This window comes from Gymnogyps californianus, chromosome 1, assembly GCF_018139145.2.
Source record: "Gymnogyps californianus isolate 813 chromosome 1, ASM1813914v2, whole genome shotgun sequence".
NCBI classification, from domain to species: Eukaryota; Metazoa; Chordata; class Aves; order Accipitriformes; family Cathartidae; genus Gymnogyps; species Gymnogyps californianus.
Window position 1 is genome coordinate 145604305 of NC_059471.1, and position 20276 is coordinate 145624580.

Below are 20276 nucleotides of genomic sequence, written 5' to 3' on the forward strand. Positions count from 1 at the left end.
ATTTTTGCAGTGCTGGCTTGCATTACCTCAATCTAGTTACAATTCCTTATGTAGCACTCCAAAAATTATAATGCAAAGGACATTGACTTTATCTTTACCTCTACTGATTCAATCAGTTGTATTGATCTATCAATAATAACATAAATTTTCTACATTCTGAATATTTCATTTTCATAAAACAGGCCATTGTTCATTTCTACGCTAGATTTTCCATTAATGCAAAGCACTCTGTGAACGCTTGACAGCACTGTTAAACTTCAGAAGTTTTAATGAGTAAGTTTTTCACAGATATGAGAGAATTAGGTAATTTATATGCTTCGAGTCCAAAGTGTTTCCACAAGGTCTAGAGATTCACAAGGTGAATAGGAGCTGTGATACCTGGGGCCCTAGGGGCAGATGATCTTTGTAGCGTGGCCACAAAAACCTGTGATTAGTATGTTCCATTCCTTTCGCTGGTCTGCACAGAACCCGTGCAGAAGAGCACAGCATTCCTTCTGCTTGCTGTGGGCTTGTGAGTGGAATTTTTGCAGAAGACCAAAGGGGTTTCAGTTGTGCACATTATCCAAACCAGAACTGAATAAGCTCACATTTTAGCCGCAGAAATATGAGGAACTACTGTTGGGAAAATGAAAAGGCTCTATGATATAAAGCCAAATGGGGAATTTTGAAAGAGGCAGCTTGTATAATTCCATAATTCTGCGAGGAATGAAGGGCAGAAGCCCATAGCTTGATACACTTTCAAAGGTTTCCTCTTATAACCCTGGTCTGCATAAAGATAATAGGGTGAAGGTGGCTAGAAAGCAGGTTTTCCATTTAAGAGAAAGCTGGGATTCTGAGATTTTTTTCCTTCTGAAATGGAATGAAAACTTCCTGTAGTAAAATGTTGGGAAAGCAATTTTGATTCAATCAAAAGGTATCATTTTGACAAAATTTGTGTTTCAGTTTGATTTTGATCTTTTAAAATTTTCAAAGCCCTTTTGAAATGTGTTCCAAAGCTATTTAAAAAGACCCAACAAAAACCAAACAGTAAAAATGTATCTTTTTCAAAAATATCAGAATGGTATGTTTTGATCTTTCTGAAATATTTTGCTTCTACTTAGCTTTTTTACGAAAACTCAATCATGTTTAATTTCTGCAACTGCATGAAAGTGCATTGGCACAAATATCTAAAATAAGGAAACATCAACTTTCATCTAAAATATTCTTCAGGGAAAACCTGTGACTAATTTCAGTCCCAAAACTAAAACTCTTCAGAACAATTAAGAAGGTAAATGCAGGACATGATTTCCATATCGCTGCCTTGCAGAACTGGGAATACAGTTGTGGAAAGTTTTTAAAGTCCTGAAGTAAGTGAGGGAAAGTGAAACCTTTGGATGAGAATCAGGCTGGCGTTGCAGAAATTTCCTAACACGAAAAAAAAAAGTATTATGTAAATATTATATGTATATATGTGTTCATATATGTACAAAATATTAGGGTAAGATAATTTTTTAAATTATTTTTATTTCAAAGAAAGGTCACTTAAAGTCTTGTCATTTTGGGCTACAACAGAATGATAGGAGAAGCTGAAATAATAAGCCTTATACACAGAAAGCGACGGTTGCACTTACTAGTCTTCATTTTGGAAAAGAAGCAGCAGTTAGCATTCTTTGTAGAAACAGAAAGATAAAGGCACAGTGGCCTCTCCCTCTCTCGTAGTCACAGGCACATGTCACCTCCCAGAAGGGCTTGAATGAGATGCAAGGTTTCAGTGAACGTTATTTTCAGAGAAGCAAGACCTTTTTGTGGCAGCACCTTCTCCTGGTACCCATTTCCTCATTTCCATCCCCATGCCATTTTTCCACCTCCTTGGACATGCCAATTCCGCTGTGTGCGGGCTCTGCTGTAAAATGGATTAAGAGAGTGACCTGGGTTTAAAAAACCCAGATAAAAAGCATGGGAGTAGGAAGTAATTGTTGTAGGTGGTAAAGGGTGGGAAGCGCCTAAGCTGTCATCCTCACAAAGAAGCAGACTGCATAATTACACTCTCAGAAAGAAACATTAAAAAACAAGAGTCGTGAGAGAAGATAAAGGGGAAAGCAGCCACAGAACACCTGACAACCAGAAAAACGCTAAGAAAAAGGCTGAAAGGAAAAGGCCTGCATGTGCGAGGGTAATTGGAACCAAATAAACACAATGTCTCTTGCCCTTTCATTCCCACCCACTCAAGGGAAACAGCATTTTACGCATTCTTCCTAAATAAGCACTTTGTGAATGTGTCACTTATTTCTGCCCTGAGAGGCAAGAAAAACATTACGCTCTGGGAATTAACCAAGAACAGAGTTTGTTTCCAGCACTTCTTCCAGACTTCTGTTTTCTAGCTCTGCTCCGCTCCTTTCCTCTCCTCTCCCTCGCCTCCTCACAGCCTCCTCAGCAGCGGCAGGGCGGGCGGGGTGGCATGGGGCCCCTCCCTGCAGGCCTCTTCCAGAAGGTTCCAGGCCACCGCACCTGCCGTGCCTCAGTGTTGCCCGCCTCACAGCCCTGCCAGAACGGGGCTAGCTTCCTTCGCGTCGCAGAAGGTAAAGAGTCAATCACGCTTCTGAAGCGAAGCCTTCAAACAGCAGTTAAAATGAGTTCAGGTGCACCAGAGGTGGGAATGGGGGCACAGGGAGACCGCTGCAGGCGGCAGCAGCACCTCAGAGGCTGAGTCAGGAGCAGAGCCTCCCTCGGCTGGCTCCATCTGAGGCTTCAGCACCCAGGCCACGTGAATCCTGAGTTCTCATCAAAATCAACCCACTCCTTCACCTTTTAAGGGAAGCACCATGATTCCTCGCCAGCCCATTTACCCCATCCAAGGTCACTCCCAAGATTTCATAACCGCTAAGTCGCTTCTTTCTCCTCCACTCAGGCCTGCTTAAAAACTGGCAGAAAAGTAAGAGAGGGGAAACACTTGATATTTTGTGCTGTTGTGGTTTTTTCTGGGGGGGTAAGCAAGTTGAGGATAATCCTCCGCATAAGTTCATAGAATCATAGAATCTTTTAGGTTGGAAAAGACCTTTAAGATCATCAAGTCCAACTGCGAACCTAGCACTGCCAGGTCCTCCACTAAACCATGTCCCTCAGCACCACATCTACACGTCTTTTAAATACCTCCAGGGATGGTGACTCAACCACTTCCCTGGGGAGCCTGTTCCAATGCCTGAGAACCCTTTCGGTGAAGAAATTTCTCCTAATATCCAATCTAAACCTCCTCTGGCGCAACTGGAGGCCATTTCCTCTTGTCCTATGGCTTGTTACTTGGGAGAGGAGACCGACACCCACCTCGCTACAACCTCCTTTCAGGTAGTTACAGAGAGTGCTAAGGTCTCCCCTCAGCCTCCTTTTCTCCAGGCTAAACCACCCCGGTTCCCTCAGCCGCTCCTCATAAGACTTGTGCTCTAGTCCCTTCACCAGCTTTGTTGCCCTCTTTGGATGCGCAAAGTTAGACGGTTAGTGATAAAAGCCGCTCAGCCAGGCTACCTGGAAGAGTCGCTGCTGAACTGCTTGGTTTCAATACGAAAACTAAATATTTAAAGACCGACCTAATGTGATTTTTTGGGGTGGTGTAAAACATTTTGGGCAAAAAATGCCTTTTATTTCAAAGCAGTAGAATTAAATTGTAGAAATCAATGTGAAATCTTGATTTCTCTGATGTTATTGGCAGAGCTTTTGAGTGCCTGGAGAAAAGGAGGCAGCGAGGCAGCTGGACCGTGGCAAGTGGAAAGCCCACTTTCCCAGTCTCCAAATTACAATCTGACTGCTTCAAATCCTGCCAGCCGAGACAGGGGCCGACGTGCAGCGTTTCGGCATGAACGGCTCTCTATAAAAAGCTCAACATCCGCTTCATGTTTTCAAGCCACATTGTGGTTCCTCAGTTTAAATTAAATCAAGTTTAAAAAGACTCCAGAAGCACACAACAAACCAGCCAGAAATCTTCAAGACATTTTTCAGGTCCCACTTACCAGCTATGGGGCTCCGAACTGTTGGCTCGTTGCGTGGCTGATTTGAAGACGACAACGAAAAGCACCTTTTGCCCCCGACCACATGAGATATCACCCCTTGATCTCCAGTCCCCGGCTTTGCAGGTGTAACCCCGCTCGCTGCCTCAGGGACCCTGGGCAGCATAGGCTCCGCGCTGCTGCTCACAAGGAGCCGGTGAATCCCCCGCACCCCCTTGGGCCCTTCCCGCCGCCCCGGTGGGCGGGTGGGGCTCCGCCGCCTCACCCGGCGGCCCCCGGGCGTTTCCCATCCTCGTGGCTCCCCCTGGTGGCCGCGGGGGAGCACCGCGCCCCGCCGGGGGCCTCGGCCCGCGGGGTGACCGCCGCCGCACCTGGTCGCGGAAGGGCCGGTTCGGACCCGGAGAGAGGTTCAGAGCGAGGCACCGAAAAACAAAGGAAAACAAAGAGGTTGTGGGTCACCTACGCTTTGCCCGTGGTCAGCTACACCGCCAATCCGATGGTGCAGAAGGCCGGTTCCCAGTTATAAACACCTTGGCTCCTGGATCTTAATGACATCTACACCCCTGTACCAAACAGCAGGTTAAACGCTGTTGCCCTTTCAGTGGAGAAATTCCTGTATGTGGTAAGTCAGCTAGGAACCCAATGCTTTTATGAGCTTTCGGCATCATATGCAATAAGATACTCCAAACCTATGTATTTTTGTAGGAGATCCGTTACATTCCCCAGCAAAGTGGTGGTACTACTTCAATGAAAAATGGTATCTGCTAGAAAGTATACAGGAACACACATGCTTTCTGGCAAGTATACCTCCAGACACACGCTACTTCAGCAGATAAACTAGACATGTTAGCGACTGGTAAGAAACACGTAAATGCATTTCCGTAAATAGATCTTGAGCAATATCCCAAATTATCAGCCATAACACTTAGTTTGAGATAATTAATTCCATACCAAATTACGCCACATCAGTCCTGTCATTTTTCTGTAAATTGTTACATATTTGAGGATGATGCTTTAGCATATAGTAATTGTGCTGAAATTAGGCTTGGCAAGGGATTACAGCAGCTGCAGGATCTCTTTGTTGGACTGAGCATGAGATCAAAGTCCTCTGAAAGATGCTTTAATATGCCAAGACCAATACTAGAGGGGTAAAGCTTAGAACAAATGGGCCACAAAGGCCAAATTCTTCTGGGTAAGTTAGTCTGGTAATGGCACACTAGTGCTGCCATAGCTGGTAACTGCAGTCTGAAGGGTGGAAGTAACAGCCAAAGCAAGCCAGGACGTGGCAGCCAGAGAAATAGAGACAGGAGTCCAAGGGTTGGCAGTGACATCTGAAGAGACAGCAGGGAGACATACATACTACATTTGGTTTAGGGACAGCGACTCTACCTTCCAGCCTGATAATCAAGTAAATCAGAAAGGCAACAACTAGATGAGTCTGTACCTTGAAATCTGGTGAGGAAACAATTTTAAAAGTCATCCAATAAAACCTTACCTTTGACATCTATTGCAGAGACAAGATACCTTTCTTCACAACGTTTTCGACACAGACTCTACACTACAGTGGTACCATATTGTGAGCAATAACAAAGTCACAGTATTCCTGGTTAATAAATGGCAACTGTTCACTGAAAGTAACTGGCCACGAAATATATACAGATTAACATTATACCTCCCACAGTTTAACAAATACAACTAGATGTAGCTGGGATTTTTTCCTTTTAAATTAGGAAGTGCCAATTCTTTGGAATTCTTACCTAAGTTGGTTCTATCCTAAAAGTCAGTTCAGAGGCTGGAACTTCAGTCAAAATAAGTTTTTAGGGCATCAGCTAGCACATAGCACCAACACACCACCTCAACAACCAATTAAAATCCCTGCTTTGCTGTCCTACTCCCTCTGTGAAAATCCTCAACACTGGGCTGCAAGCTTGCAGATCACCACAGAATAGTAAACCTGCTTATCAGGCTGCTCTCTAGGCCATAGAGAACTCATACTCGTATCCTTGAACTAAACTGAAAGCACAGGGGCTAGAACCTGCTCTAAGTTCTAGACGTGCCCTTTTTCTCCTAAAATTTCACAGTTATTTCCTCAGAAAGGAAAGGAGGTAGTTTAACAAAGAAACTATTTCCCATGTAACTGGAATTTCCACATTTTGTTGTGATGTGTTTGAAACTGGAACCTGAATAACCAGGGAGATGTTTATGTAAAAGGTTCATTGTAAGAGAGAGGAAATCTTTCCATTTAAGATTAACCAAAGACACTATTTACTATGAAAGTCACAACAGTGTAAGATAGCTAAGCAGTAACAGCATGCACTCCCTAACCTTTAGAAAGGAAAACTTGCCAAAACACTTTCTTAGAATGTGCACATAAAGAGACACAAAGACAAATTATAGAAAAAAGTACCCATTTATTCAAGGTATGACAAGGATATTTACAGCATTCATCTGCTCAGAATAAGATCCATCCTTACGATTTTTAAAGCAGCAATTATAAATTACATTTAAAAGGGGAAATGTTCCAAGCATGTTTCTGTTAGAGATATTTTTACAACAGAAACACTTTAAGGCTAAGTCATTTTGACCTTTGCTGCCACCCACATTTATCTTGGCAAAACTCTCTCAAAGACAACATTGCCTTAAGGGATAAAGACTATGCTAAATTCAACATACAATTTTGTTCCCTCAGACACTTTTCACAACAGTTCACATCTGACAAAAATTGACTTTCGATTTAAAACAATGAATTAAATATAAGTGAGATGAACTGCCTACATGCCAGCATTTCAGAGGGCTAAAAGATCATATACAGCAACACATTCATCACCTCTGAAAGATATCATCAGCTTTCTTGTTGAAGAAGGTACTTAAGCTTACCAAGCAATCTGCTTTCAGTCAGAGCTCCATAGTTACGTGGTGCAATCCACCTTTCCCATCATGTTACTTTTCAAAAGACAAGAACAAAAATCTTCAGGTAGCTGACTTCTAATGTAATCTGCTTTAAACAGTACTTGATTCCCACAGTACAGGCTAGTGCTCTACCAAAGCCAACAAGATGAGTTCGCTAAACTGCTGTAGTGTTATTCTCTAGTTACTTTAACACACAACAGATCTACGGGAGCAGTTAAAATTGGTTTCTCTCTTGAGGTAGAAGCCACAAGTCATATTTAGTCCTGTCTGTAAACTATAACACACATGCCATCAGGCAAATATAACCATTTTTTGTCATTTATATAATAAAAGCACTGATTTTTTTCAGACGCTATTCATTGTAAATATAATGGCATTTTTTCACTGAATCATTTTGTGCCTGTTTGGGAAGGAAGCAAATTAAACATTGGGAATAGTAGGCTGTGGCTATTTATACAGTTGTAACAAAAATAAAAACATGTCTTATACAAATAAACTTCGTAGCAACTTCCAAAAGGGTTGGTATATGAGGATTCTTCTTAACTTAAAAGGTATTTTGGAAAATACCAATTTTAACTGCATAATAAAGAAAAAAACCAAAACCACAAAAACCCAGTCATTAGACCTTTAAGACTACATAGCTACTTGAAATACTACCATTGCATTTTGGTAATTGTTTTAGGATTACATTTAAGGGAAAAGAAAGTTAAACACAACAGAAACCCTCAAAGCCTGCACAAATACAATTTACTTAATGATCACGTTTTGTTAGGTGAGGACATTACGTAACTAAATCTATTGAAAGTGCACAATATTTAACATTCCAATAGAAGCAGAAGTGTGACCCTTGCATTAGGTAGCAGGGGACATTTATTCCAGGTTAGCTAAGAATCTCTGTAACAGCAAAGTTGTTGCTGTGACTGATAAAAGTTATTTGAAGATAACCCAAGCAACAAGTTCCAAAACATATGGAGATTGGCACTTGATCTTTAGTTAGCCCCATTAGCTCAATTTTCTCCCCAGAGACTCACATACACAGAACTTTAAGTTTTCATTTTATTACTGTAAAAAATAAAAGTCAATTTGTAGTTCCAGAGTAAACAAAGAAACCTTAGCTTCAAACTATTTAAAAACAAAATTTTGAATTTTCATAAGATACATTTCATAGGGTTCATGTCAGCACCTTAACCAAATGCATTTTTTGTGAACTAAGCATATTTCACAAAGTTTTCATGTTAGTGACAAGGGGCTACATTCCCATCTGGATGCACATGTAACATGACTCAAGGAGAACAAACTGGAAGGAGTGCAAGTCAGTTTCCAGAGTTCCCTGTTGAGCTCTACATGTTCAGAATCAACATTTAAGACTGAAGTTATTAAAGATTGACCTTTTGCATATTCCAAAATGGAAAGCAAATACAATCAACTTACATTTGGCTTTGAAACATTAAGATAACAATGTTTTATTTCAGCCACATATTTACAAAAATGTTTACAACAGAATCATGTAGGGTTTCCTTTTTTTTGTCATAATACACTTAAAGATGAACAGTCATCTTAACCTTCATGCAAAGATGCATCTCTTGTTACACAAGAAGTTTTCTGTTTGTTTTTCTGCACTCTGAGGATAGCAAGCAGAGGGTTGGGTAAGTTTGGGTCACCCTTAAAAACGCAGGCCTGTTTCCTCTACTGCACCTTCAAAATAAGGAGGTAAAGCACAGGCACCGTTAATTCCACAAGGGTTCATTGCCTCTAGCACGTTTTCCAAAAACAACAAAAATAGTCTTGAACAGTTGTAACATGGGTTATTCCATGACTTTCACCTCTTCAGTTTACTTCTTGAACTCTGGAGTTACTTTCCTAGAAGCACACTTGCTGAGCTTCTTTTCTAATGTATATTGTTGACTATACATTTTAAATTAAACTGTTATGTAAAGAATGTAACAAGCTTTTCCTTTTTACACAACTTAATCTTTGTGCTGAGTATTCTTCAAAAGGATTTTATAAATAATACAGTAAGTTTAGAATCAGTCTTCTGCCCTCTTGTCATTATACCATGTTGTTGCTTTCTCCAACTTTATCTACAAGCTGTAGAAAAAGAGACAAAAAGGTTTTAAGCTGCATGACATTTATGTACAGTGAAGTTACTCTCAAATATTACTTGCTACTTGCACAGTTAGTATGTGACTGAAAATGAGTCAAGTAGTACTCACCAAGGTCTCATGATTTAAGTTTGTGAAAATTAAAAATCTTACATTGCAATTGTGTTTCTGCATGACATGTTTTTCTCATATAGACATTAACAGTGCAACATGAAGATGCAACAGAATGAAAAAGGAAATAGAAGAATGCAGATAACACTGCTAGCTTAATGATTAAAACAAAACAATACAGTATCAGCCACACATGCATTAGTAGACCAAGTAAGATATTTCAACTGACCATTACTGTGGATTCTCTTCTGAGCCTACGTAGGCTTTGAATAAAACATTAACAATTATCTTTTTAAAACAAGATTTAACCCCATTATGATCAAATTAAATATGACTAAGTAAGATCAATTGACAAATGAAACATTCAATTGATCATGAATTATGAGCCAGAACTTGGCCTAACTATAAGATTGGAACAGATGATCTTGAACACTAGTTTTTAAAAAACAGCCTGTACACATTTAAGTTATACCCCCCTATTAATTTTTTAGTAGTAGCTATTAAAACTGTTGCTTTCAAAACTAGGGTTAAAAATGGTTGTGTTAAAATACATACAGAAATTAGCACAGTAAAAGTAGTTGACTAAAACACCCTAGATTACCATCTTTCTCGCACCTGTTAATTGTCTCCAAATCCCTGGCTATTTGGTTAAGAAAATGGAAAACTGCATTTGAAAAAATACAAATCTTAGTAAATAGCAAGACGTAGTCTGGTGCAGTGGACCTTAATAAATATATTTGATGAATGATTATGCATCATGAGAGTTTCTGGATTCACCATACAAGCTGCAACTTAACATTGAACTAAACTGTTTGCTTTTACAGGCCACTTTTCATAAATACTACACAAAGAAGAACAGTGTCCTCCTCATCATACAGACAGGAGAAGAGGCACAGAACAGTGGCATGATTTGCCTATCTGGTCACCTAGGGCCAACAGTGAAGCAGAAAGCAGAACCCCAGCATTCCAAGTCACAATCCAGGGCTCTTTCCACTTCACAACATGTAAGTCGGGGCAGCTTCTGCCAAGGTGTCCTTTTGTTCCTTTTACATCTGGAAGTCTCTCACTGGGAATAAAGGCGATCTGTATGGTGCAAGAACTACACAGGAACACACTCAAAGTCCCTGCTCTAAAGTTATATTTGCTTTATTTCTCATGCATTTCTACCGTTGCTATAACAATGGAATAAAAAACACAATACAAGCTTCAAATTTTGCATGAAGTACTGAACACTTACCGAGCTTATACCAGGTAAATTCAAGAGATATCCAAGAACTGGAACTCTTCTAATAAAGCCAACCACCACAGGAAAGAACCCCCTTTAGATAAGATATCAGAAGATTGTATTAGTTTTTATAATTAAACTATTCTCATAATGCTATAAAATGAAGAAATAGGAAGTGGTTTTTTATACCAAGATTACATAAAATCTTGTAGCTTGTTAGCAGCACATTAATTTTACTAAATATATCAACATACATTCAGCAGAGAAAGAAGAAAACCAGGAAAGAAACACCTTATTTTTTAAATGGACTTAATTTTCTTCATAGCTGGCAATCCTCAGTCAGCTCTTCAAAAAATAACTAAAGAAAGAATACCCAACTTAGCCAACAGAACTGATGCTCCCAACTGATTTCTCAAAATTACCATATATATTTTGAGATTTTTCTTTTTACATTATAGGAAATACATTCTTGCAATACCCAATGTAAAAACAACTGAAGTTAATTCTGACTAATCCCCTTTGAAACCATATATGGTACTTGTTACATTATGTCCTGGTTTCGGCTGAGATAGAGTTAATTTTCTTCCTAGTAGCTGGTATAGTGCTAAAGAAAATTAAGCATGACAGAGTTACGTATTCACTTATTTCACAGATTTATGTAAAGTCAGACATTTGAATCATGAGCCAGAGGACGTTGCCTAGCATAGCTGCTATGCTGTAGCCCCCTGCACTATCCACTTCGTCTCTGCAGCAGGAAAACAAGTTTTCTATAGCAGTATCTCAGCTGTTTGCAGTCAATTGCAGCAATTCAGCTGGTGGTGGCATTCTGAGTTATCTCTTGTTGAGCTATACATTCCCTGCATAGAATAAGGATTAACATGTAATGAGGCCTCAGCCACAGTGAAACAGTGATGTTTCACAAGTCATCATCCTTTTCACTACACTGGTAAGAACTATTTGCTGGGTAATATCAATACCAGCAAGTTTTTCCTGGAGATTTTTTTTTTTTTAAAGACCAGATCATTTCAGTGGTCCAGTAAATTGTGATACAGGGCACACAGACCACTTGTAACAGATTAAAACAATTGGTGTAGCCAAGAATAAGGAATAGTCAGTGCACAAAAAATAATATTGTTAGCCATAACTTTGGATGCCTGTAATCTGAACAAGGCTCCAAAAGCAGCTTAGAGTACAACAAGAGATACATCCCATAATAGCCTTCTCCACTGAACGCAATCTGAGCACGTGAAAGTATGGCAAAAGACTAAACCTCTGATGGGAAACTTGTCTTTATTTAACATGCTGCCACAAGAAGTGAAAGACATTCTAGATTTAAACCAGAGTAAAATAATAATTGTGTGTGTCTCTCTTCAGTCAGATACATCTTTAGAAAAAATATCTTTGCGATTCTGCCATTTGTTTAAGTGTTCTTGGTCACCAGTACCCAACCATTGCTTTGTGTACAACAGGGGCTCTGCGATTACTGCTACAGGGTGTATGAAAGGTGACTGCGTAAAAGTAGTCTGCATATGCAAGACAACAACCTACAAGTAAAGATTCTAGAGGGATCTGAACACCTAGGGGAACTTGTTTAGTGGTTAAAAAAAAAAAATCAAGAGACTGAAAAAAGTACAATAAAGTGGTTTACATTTGTACTATCTCAGCCTGAGTTGAAGTAAGGTTACTAGAACTGCTAAATTGATAAATATAAAGGTTTTCCATATGAAAGTCCTGGTAGTCATCCACGTGACTAGAACCATTAGGATACACAGAAATGTCCATCCTCACAACATACTGCCCTAACAAATCCAAAGGTTTTTGGATAAGTTGATCTGGTATTCCTTGGGCTTAAGAAAATTATGTACTTCAGAGACCAATGGTAGCCAGGGAAGTTTTCTGTTATGCAACCAAACAGTGGGATCCTGAGGAATCATATAAAATGATGCTTGAGGAAAGGGTCCATTTTTAGCTTCTTCAGAAAGGAGCAAGTTGCTGAAAACACGATAATGGTTGAAATGAAGAAGACTGAAGCAAAACAAAAAGCTCTGTTTGAAGTAGTAACTAGCTAGCATTGTAGCAAGGGATTTAGATTCTAAGAACTATTAAGCACTAGAAAAGATGGTCTAGAGATGTTTTAAATTAAAGCAGATCCAATGAACATTCACACCTGGAATTATCTATCCCTGTTGATACTCTTCTGGCTAAGGGATAGTTCTAGTGACCTAGGGATAACTACTGACCTTCTATAATCCCTTCAACATTATTTTACCCTGCTAGCCCCTGGCTAGCACCAATAGATAATCTGTAACCATACCTGCTTAGACACAGTAATTTATAATTCTTTCAAGATCTTTTAAAAGGAGTGGTGTTTGGTTGGAAACACACTCTACCTGCTTTGTACTGGCTGATTAAACCCAAGCGCTACATGCAAGAAGTGACAATGTATTCAGTGAAATACTGTGATTTTCAAAACACTTGCAGTGATCGAGTTCAGAGTAATAGGGCAGAACAATAAGAAGCACATATTAATTTTCAGAAATCTCACTGTCTTCAGTAGGAGCCAAGTTAAGATTTTTTTAAAAAATATTTAAACATTTTATCTAAACTTAATGCAAGATTAACATACAATCTTACTGAGTGGAAAAAAGAGCACCATGAGAACAGTGGTTTGATTTTGATTAACAGGAACAGTATTATGTAGCCAGTAGCTGAACACTTCAAAAATATTTTAGGGGTCTGTTATTAGATTAATAAGCATTAATGAAACAGTCTTCATCTGAAGAGAAGTCCAAGAACAACTAAAAGCCTCCCTTCTTACTTATTAGCATATTTTGTACTTTGTTTTATAGTGAAGTATGGAACTTCAACCGTGGAAATATAGATAAAAATATAGATATATACAGGTTGTAACAAGACAAATTCTTTCACCATTACAATTGCATTTATGAAGTTAAATGACACATTGCAAAAGCCATATCATGTATCAAGATTGCTGTTCAAAAAATAAGAATTTTCATCTTTCCTTAACTCAGTCAAGATAATAATAACCAAAACCAGCAGTTCTGACTATACTAGGGCACAAGTGTAATGAAACATGACAGAAAACATCTTTTCACTGGGCTACCACAGTAATGAAATGGCAAGGTTACAAACCTAGGATGTTTGTAACCAAGTATTCTGCCCCATTTATTAAAGAAAAGAACAAACTCCCCACCAAAAAAATACTAAGTATCTAAGTTGCCTTTTTTTTAAGGAAATATTTAAACTTTGCAGCGCTAACAATTTGGGCTCCCACGTATTTTGAAGCTTTACAATTCTTTGGTTAGGCATAAACAACATTACCAAAGCCGGTTTGGTATATGCCTCACAAACACTAGCAGATTTGAATCTTGGAAAAATACTTACCAACTTTCCACCTCTTACAAATTTAAATCAACAACTTGTTATATAAAATCTATCAAAAGCAAACATTTAAAGGATGCCACTTTGTCAGCTGTAATGCAGCAACACTAAACCAATACTTTTATTCCTAGATACACCAATACAGAAAGGTATCTTGAAACAAGTCTTACCTGAATAGTAGGAAGAACCCATAAATTTCAAGGATCATTCCTATTAAAGGCCAACCAATGAGAACTATGAGCACACCACCCAGGAAAAAGCCCGTTGCTTTCATTTTGTGTTTTTGAAAGAAGAATCTAAATGTTCTTTCTAAACCAATAACAAAAGACAAGCCAGCCACAAATAAAACCTAGAAAAGACAAAAACCAACCAAAGAAAGAAAATAGCTAATTATATTCCTAAGTTTAAGATGTAAACATATATATATATATTCTACAAAATCAGATTACATTTCTTGCACAACTTCTTTTAACACCAAAAGATAGACGGTGGGAAGTAATTTACTAATGATTTTCTTTTGTAAAGTCCATCTTAAAGCACTTGCAGCTAGCATTCAAAACTCTTCTCTCAGCTGCTTAAAAAGAGTCTATCTTTGTGGTCTCTGACAAACACAATCATGTCAAAAGACCTGGTGACACAGTTATATCTGTCCTGTAACGTAAGTAAAATCATTATCCACAAGCAGTGCTGAAGCTTAGTACCACTGACAGCAAAGGTTCCTAAAAACTGAGAACAGACATGTTACAAAAGCACCTCTGTTCTGTACCATGGACATCTTCAACAGCTTGTACTGATCTACTGAACAGTGCAAAGCCAAAAAAGGAAACAGCTGAAGAGCAGTATCAGTTATCTTACTTGCTGGGTTTTTTTACTGTGTACAGTCTTTCTACTGTTTACTAGTTCCAGTACAGACTGAACTCTATGACACTAGTCCCAACTAGTTAGAACTACTTTCAGTGTCCTTTAGCAACAGAACATTTAGATTCATCTGAGCTGTTCTAACTTTAATCCGGAAAAATGATTCACTCATATCACTGAGCATAACTCTTCCTTTACACCAAATTGCCACAGTCTTTTTTGTGATCCAGTTTCAAACTGATAACATATTGTTCTATTTTTAGTTTATTTTTAATATATCATATACTTAATTCTAAGCAGTGCAGAATCGAAGACTAAACAGAAGGCACTTACATTTCCAATAGCCAAAAGAGCTTTATCAAAGAAGAGTATCATTCCAAAGAAAAGGAAAAACACTCCAAAGCCTGTTAGTCCCATTCCAATCTCTGAAAGAGAAACAAATTTAGGCATGTAACAAAACGCAGTACCAGGAAACACTCATGCATAAAAATTATGAAAAACTTAGAACGTCCTATCTACGGACATCTTAAATTTATAGAAAAACTCAGCCTATTTCATGACCACCTAAAAACTTTCCTGAGTGTACAAACATAGTAAGTCCTGTAGACACCAACTACTTCAATAACAGACAGAGAGATCTTTGGAAGCTGCTTATCAAAGTACATATTTGGAACTATATACTGAAATTGAATGCAACAAAAAAAAGCATGCATATATACATACAGCAAAGACATCCCTTTTGATTTACTGCTAGTATGGAGAAAAGGATTGTTTTCTGAACAGATAATGAAACTTTGTTTTCCATTTGCAACTCTTATCCCATTACATTCACCACAGTAACATAAGTGCCCTGGCCCTTTCCATCCTCCTGAGATCTCTCATTCCACCTCCCATAATCTTGCATAGCAGTCCCACTTCCCCCAACTTCCGGACTGAACACAACTCAGATTAATGCTGTAGGCTCCTTCCAAGTTACACATGCGCTGATGGCTATTAAATACTAGCTTGGGTCTCCAGCCAGTTTTCACAAAACTAGTAGATACTAAACATCTTTGAGTTCTGCCTGTCTGTAAAGGTTGCTCAAGAAATACCGAGAAGGCAAGAGTAGGATGGAAGGTTTGTCCGAGAAACTGGGCTAGAAATGTCAAGCTATGATTAAAGCTACCATTTGACAACAGCCTCTAACGTATCTTGAAGATCATACTTAGAAACACATCCTACTTTTAAAATTAAACCTCTAAGGCCTTCCTTTGACTCTCACACAGAGAATGGGAGAGAAATAACAGGAACAGCAGCAGCACAGCTGCAAAAATCTTTGCATTTATCCATGCACTCACCCTTACATTATTGCTATCCCTGTGACCAGAGAATTTAGAAGCCTACAGGATACATAAAAAAGCTAGCAAAACCAGCCATAATAAAATAGACAGGCTGGCAGCCCAGTTTGTGTCTCTGTGTGTGTATATATATTTTTTTGAAGATCCCAGTAGTTTTGTATAGTCTAGCCTGAAACAAACAAACAAAAAACCCCACCCACACTATCATAGCCTTCACTGTTAGCCAGATCTACCCAAATGTATTTTAGTTGCACTTTTGACTGCAATGTAGATCTAGCTGATCGTTTACCATTGCTTGAAGAGCTCAGGAGTAAAGGAGTATCATTCTCCCAATTTCAGAACTTCCATTTAGTTATTGCAAAAAAATGTCAAAACAGCTCAGAGTAAAGAGATATGTTACAGCAACATTCAACTTCCCTAACTTCTGTAAGCACTCATCTTTCAGCAAGGTTGCACACCACATGGTGTTAAACCTGTAGTTCTACAGTATCGCCTGCCACTTTAAACTTTTACTATGAGCATTTTAACCACCCAGAACTAAAACTACTAAGTAACCTGCTACAATTGATTTACTGCAGACATTCTCAATACTTGTTTACAATGAAAAACAGAATTGCAAACCGTATTTTCAATAAATCTGCTGACTGAAGGCAATATAACAATTGCAGTCTGCTCTTTTCTCTAGTACTCTTTACTTTAGAAGAGCAGAAAATCTGTATTCTGGAAGGAACACACTTGAAGGCAGGACTCCAAAGGAATTACCAGCTGCCCATAAGATAAATATGCAGTCATGAGAAGCAAGTAATCATTCCTCCCGCGGACACAGCACAAAGTAGGGATCTAGCAAGAAGGCAGAGGCCAACTCCCAACAGCTGCTGCAATTACTACTCTGACACTTCTCCTGTATTCACTTGAAACATGTTTGTAATCGCCTACTCCTACAACGGATTCAGATTCACTTTAGAAGTCAACCATATTCCCTGGTTACTGGGGGGGGGGGGGGGGGGGGGGGGGGGGGGGGGCAGGGAGGGGAAAGGAACATCATTCTCATCATCCCAAAATTACTGCTGAAAGAAGATGAGTAGTCCAGGACTATTATTCTCTGTTGCCAATATCTCAGTAGAAGGTATTACTGACGATTCATATCTGAATTTGTAAATATATTTGACTAGAATTCTTAGGGGAAGAAAAAAAAAAAGTACTGTCATTTTGTACATAATCTTTGCAACAATGAACTAGGAATTTTTATAGAGAGTGTGAACTATTTTTAAATGCTTTCTCCTGCACCAGAAGAGCCTTCCCATATTACTCAAATACAACATTTCAATGCCTAGAAATGCAGAAACACATACTAACCATGTGACATTTACTCTGGATTTTTTTAAATGATTATGATTTACTGAGATGAGGGAGCAATGCTTTCTCAATGTTTCTGCAGAAATCCTGTAAGCTGTGCAAGCGTACTGCAAGACTGTATCAAAACAGCTTAATAAATATTAAGACTTAAAATTTAAGATACATTGCTTGTGAAAGTTCAGGGAAGACAATGCACATCCTCTATCTTTTGTGTACAAATAAGAATGGAATCATGCAGTATAGGCTCTCAGAAGACAAAAATTAATGCAGTTTATAGGTTATGAAAAGTTTCAATTTTTAACTATTATTATTTTGCTAGTAGTATTTTTTAGTATTGAAAAATTAATTTGTTTGGCAAAAATTAAGTGCATTCTTTTGCAATTACTGGTGATTTATAACTCCATTTCAAAAATATGCTAGACTACTGCTGCAACTTTAACTTTCCAAACATCAACTAATGCAGTGGGCCTCTCTGGGTATTCCTCATGCTAATCCACCAGTGACTCTATGGCGAACTCCATATTTTTTCAGACAGCAGTGAGTTTAAAAATATCTGATGAAATATCTTCAGAATTTCAGAAAAACTGCGAAAAAAGCCTAGAAAACCTTGAACTCCACAGTATTTTACTTACTACTCTTGGCTCTGACAGTTAAAACCAAGAGTCAGCACTGGAGTTAGCTGAAGGTCCCAAATGAGGAACTAAGAAAACGAAAAACAGCGAATAGATCTCCTCTTTCTGAAGAATTTTCCTTTTTTTTTTTTTTGCAATGAATACTCTGGACAGGAGGATAGAGGAACAGGCAAAAGCAAAGCCCACAAGAGTTTAATCAATCAGAAATCTAAAAATTAACCCCAAGGGTTAGTACCCATCCCAGTAACAGAGCACGGCACCTGAATTCCTCAAGAAATTATTGACCTTGAACATTGCTAACCTGCTTTTCTGCCTGTCTTCATCCTTGGCCTTGACTGGCTCTCCAATACCTCCATTTCCAGTATCCTGCTATCAAGTTAAACTTAGTTCTTTTAACTTTCTTTTCTACATCGTTCACACTTACCTTCCTTCATAACTGACACTATGGTGCTTATCAACCAGACCAATTTCCTTTCATGGCAACCATGCCAGAAATGCATCATACATGAGATGTTAATTTAAATCAAAGACCTAACATTCTCCTTTACCTTGCAGTTTAAACTCTTACAAACCCCTTTAATTTGATTTCTTTGTATTTCCCCTTTCAGCATCTCTATTTCCAAATATTTCTACTCAGTGAAAACAAAACTACGGTCACATACAAGTACTTCTTTTCAATTCAGATTGAGTGTCTGGTCTTCACCTTAAAACCCCCTCAGTGTCACCTGCAAGCGTTCAGCATGATAACAGCAAGTTAAGAGAAACACAATAAAGCCACTAATATATAATTAAGTGATTCCAAACCACTAATGTCCACACGGAGGCATACTAGAAGACTTTGGCTAATTGTTACTTTTGTTTACCGTTCAGCTTTCATTCAATTCTCGCCATCGTCACAGCACCCCTGCCAACACGAAAGAGCTCACAGCCCAAGGCAAGCGCCAGCAGCAGCAGCGGCGCTGGTGACAGTGCCCTCCTAAGGACGAGGGAGCCAGCCCTGCCGAGCGCTCCTCTGGAGCCCTGCATCCCATCTCACTTTCCGTTTTACCTGGCAGCTCACGGTACCGCCGCTAGACCCAAGGCCGGGGCCAGCGCGGTTTCAACAGCAGTCACGAAGCGGCGATGCCGCCAGGCGCGGCCAGGTGAGCACCGCCTGTGCCCTCCCGTTCCTACCCCGCGGCTGGTTTCCAGCCGGCGCCCGTCGGGGACCGCCGCGGGGTGGCAAACGGGCGTGCCGACGGCCATCCCTCGCCCGCACAAGCCGGACCCCTCTTCAGCGACTCCCGCCCCGGCGCCGAGAGCCGCCTCTCCGCGCCGCGCTCAGCCGGAGCGCCTGGGCCCGGACCGGGCGTGGGCCGAGGAAGGAGAGCTCTCCGCAGGGGCGCTCTGCCACAGCGGCCCGGGCCGGAGCCCTGAGCCCCGACCACTTCAACGGCTGCAACTGACGCGCCGCGGGAGCGCGAACAAAGGGCGAGCGTCTGGGCGGGTCCGGGACCGGCGGGCCAGGCCCGCCCCGCGCTGCTCGGCCGCCACCGGGATCCCCTCCCCAGCTCCGCAGCTCAGCCGCCCCCAGCCCCACGGCGGGCGACCCGCTCCCCCTCTCCCACCGCGGACTACCGGTAGCGAGGGGGCGGGGCTTACTCTGGGTGTCCGAGAGGGAGATCATGGTGGCGGCGGGGCCGACAGCGGCGGGCGCAGGGCACAGAAGCGACGGCGGCAACGGCCACGTCTTCCGGAAACACGCAGCCCCCTTCGCCTCGCCGCCGAGTGAAAGGCGGCCGCCGATTGGAGGGGCCGGCACCAATCAGCAGCCGCGTTGTTCGCGCAGCTGCTCCCCCTCCCGTCTCGGTGCCCGCCTCTCTGCTTTCATTAAAGCAGACGGGAGCCTCGCAGGGGCCGCTGCTGATTGGGGGAGGGGGGAATGCACGTGGTCACCCTCGCGCTCGCCCCCTCTTGGCGATTGGCTGAGGGAAGCCGGCAGCGGAAGAGGCAGAACCGGGGGGGCGGGGCTTGAGAGCCGGCCGTCCAGGTGGGAGTGGGGATGAGTCGCGGGGCCGGCGCGCGGGAGCGCGGAGGCGGAGCGGGAGCGCGCGCCCCGGCACTAACGATTGGGGGGGGGGGGGTGGGACGACGACGGGCGGCGCGCGCCAGGGCCGTAACAGTCGTGCGGGAGGAAGGGGGGTGATGAGGCGCGGCGGGGGCCGGGGCCGTTGGCGGCAGCGGTCTGCCGGCCGCGTCCTCCTCCGCCTGTGTGGCCCCAGCAGCCTCTGTCTCGCCCGTCCTCCGCGGCGTTGCCTGCCCCCGCTCCGCCTTCCGGCCCGCCAAGCAGGTGGCTTCCGTGCCTGGTCGTGACGGATCCGCTACGG

The 20276-nt window shown here is 41.2% G+C and overlaps 1 protein-coding gene across 1 annotated transcript; it reads right to left on the reverse strand.

Moving 5' to 3' along the window:
* Nucleotides 1-6368: 6368 nt before the first annotated feature.
* GOLT1B (golgi transport 1B) lies at nt 6369-19608 on the reverse strand. Its single transcript, XM_050914904.1, has 5 exons — nt 19552-19608; nt 14919-15010; nt 13898-14076; nt 10338-10419; nt 6369-8975 (listed from the first exon to the last, which is right to left on the reverse strand). The coding sequence occupies exons 1-5, from the start codon at nt 19574-19576 to the stop codon at nt 8937-8939; spliced, it is 417 nt and encodes a 138-aa protein (XP_050770861.1). The 5' UTR covers nt 19577-19608; the 3' UTR covers nt 6369-8936.
* Nucleotides 19609-20276: the final 668 nt, after the last annotated feature.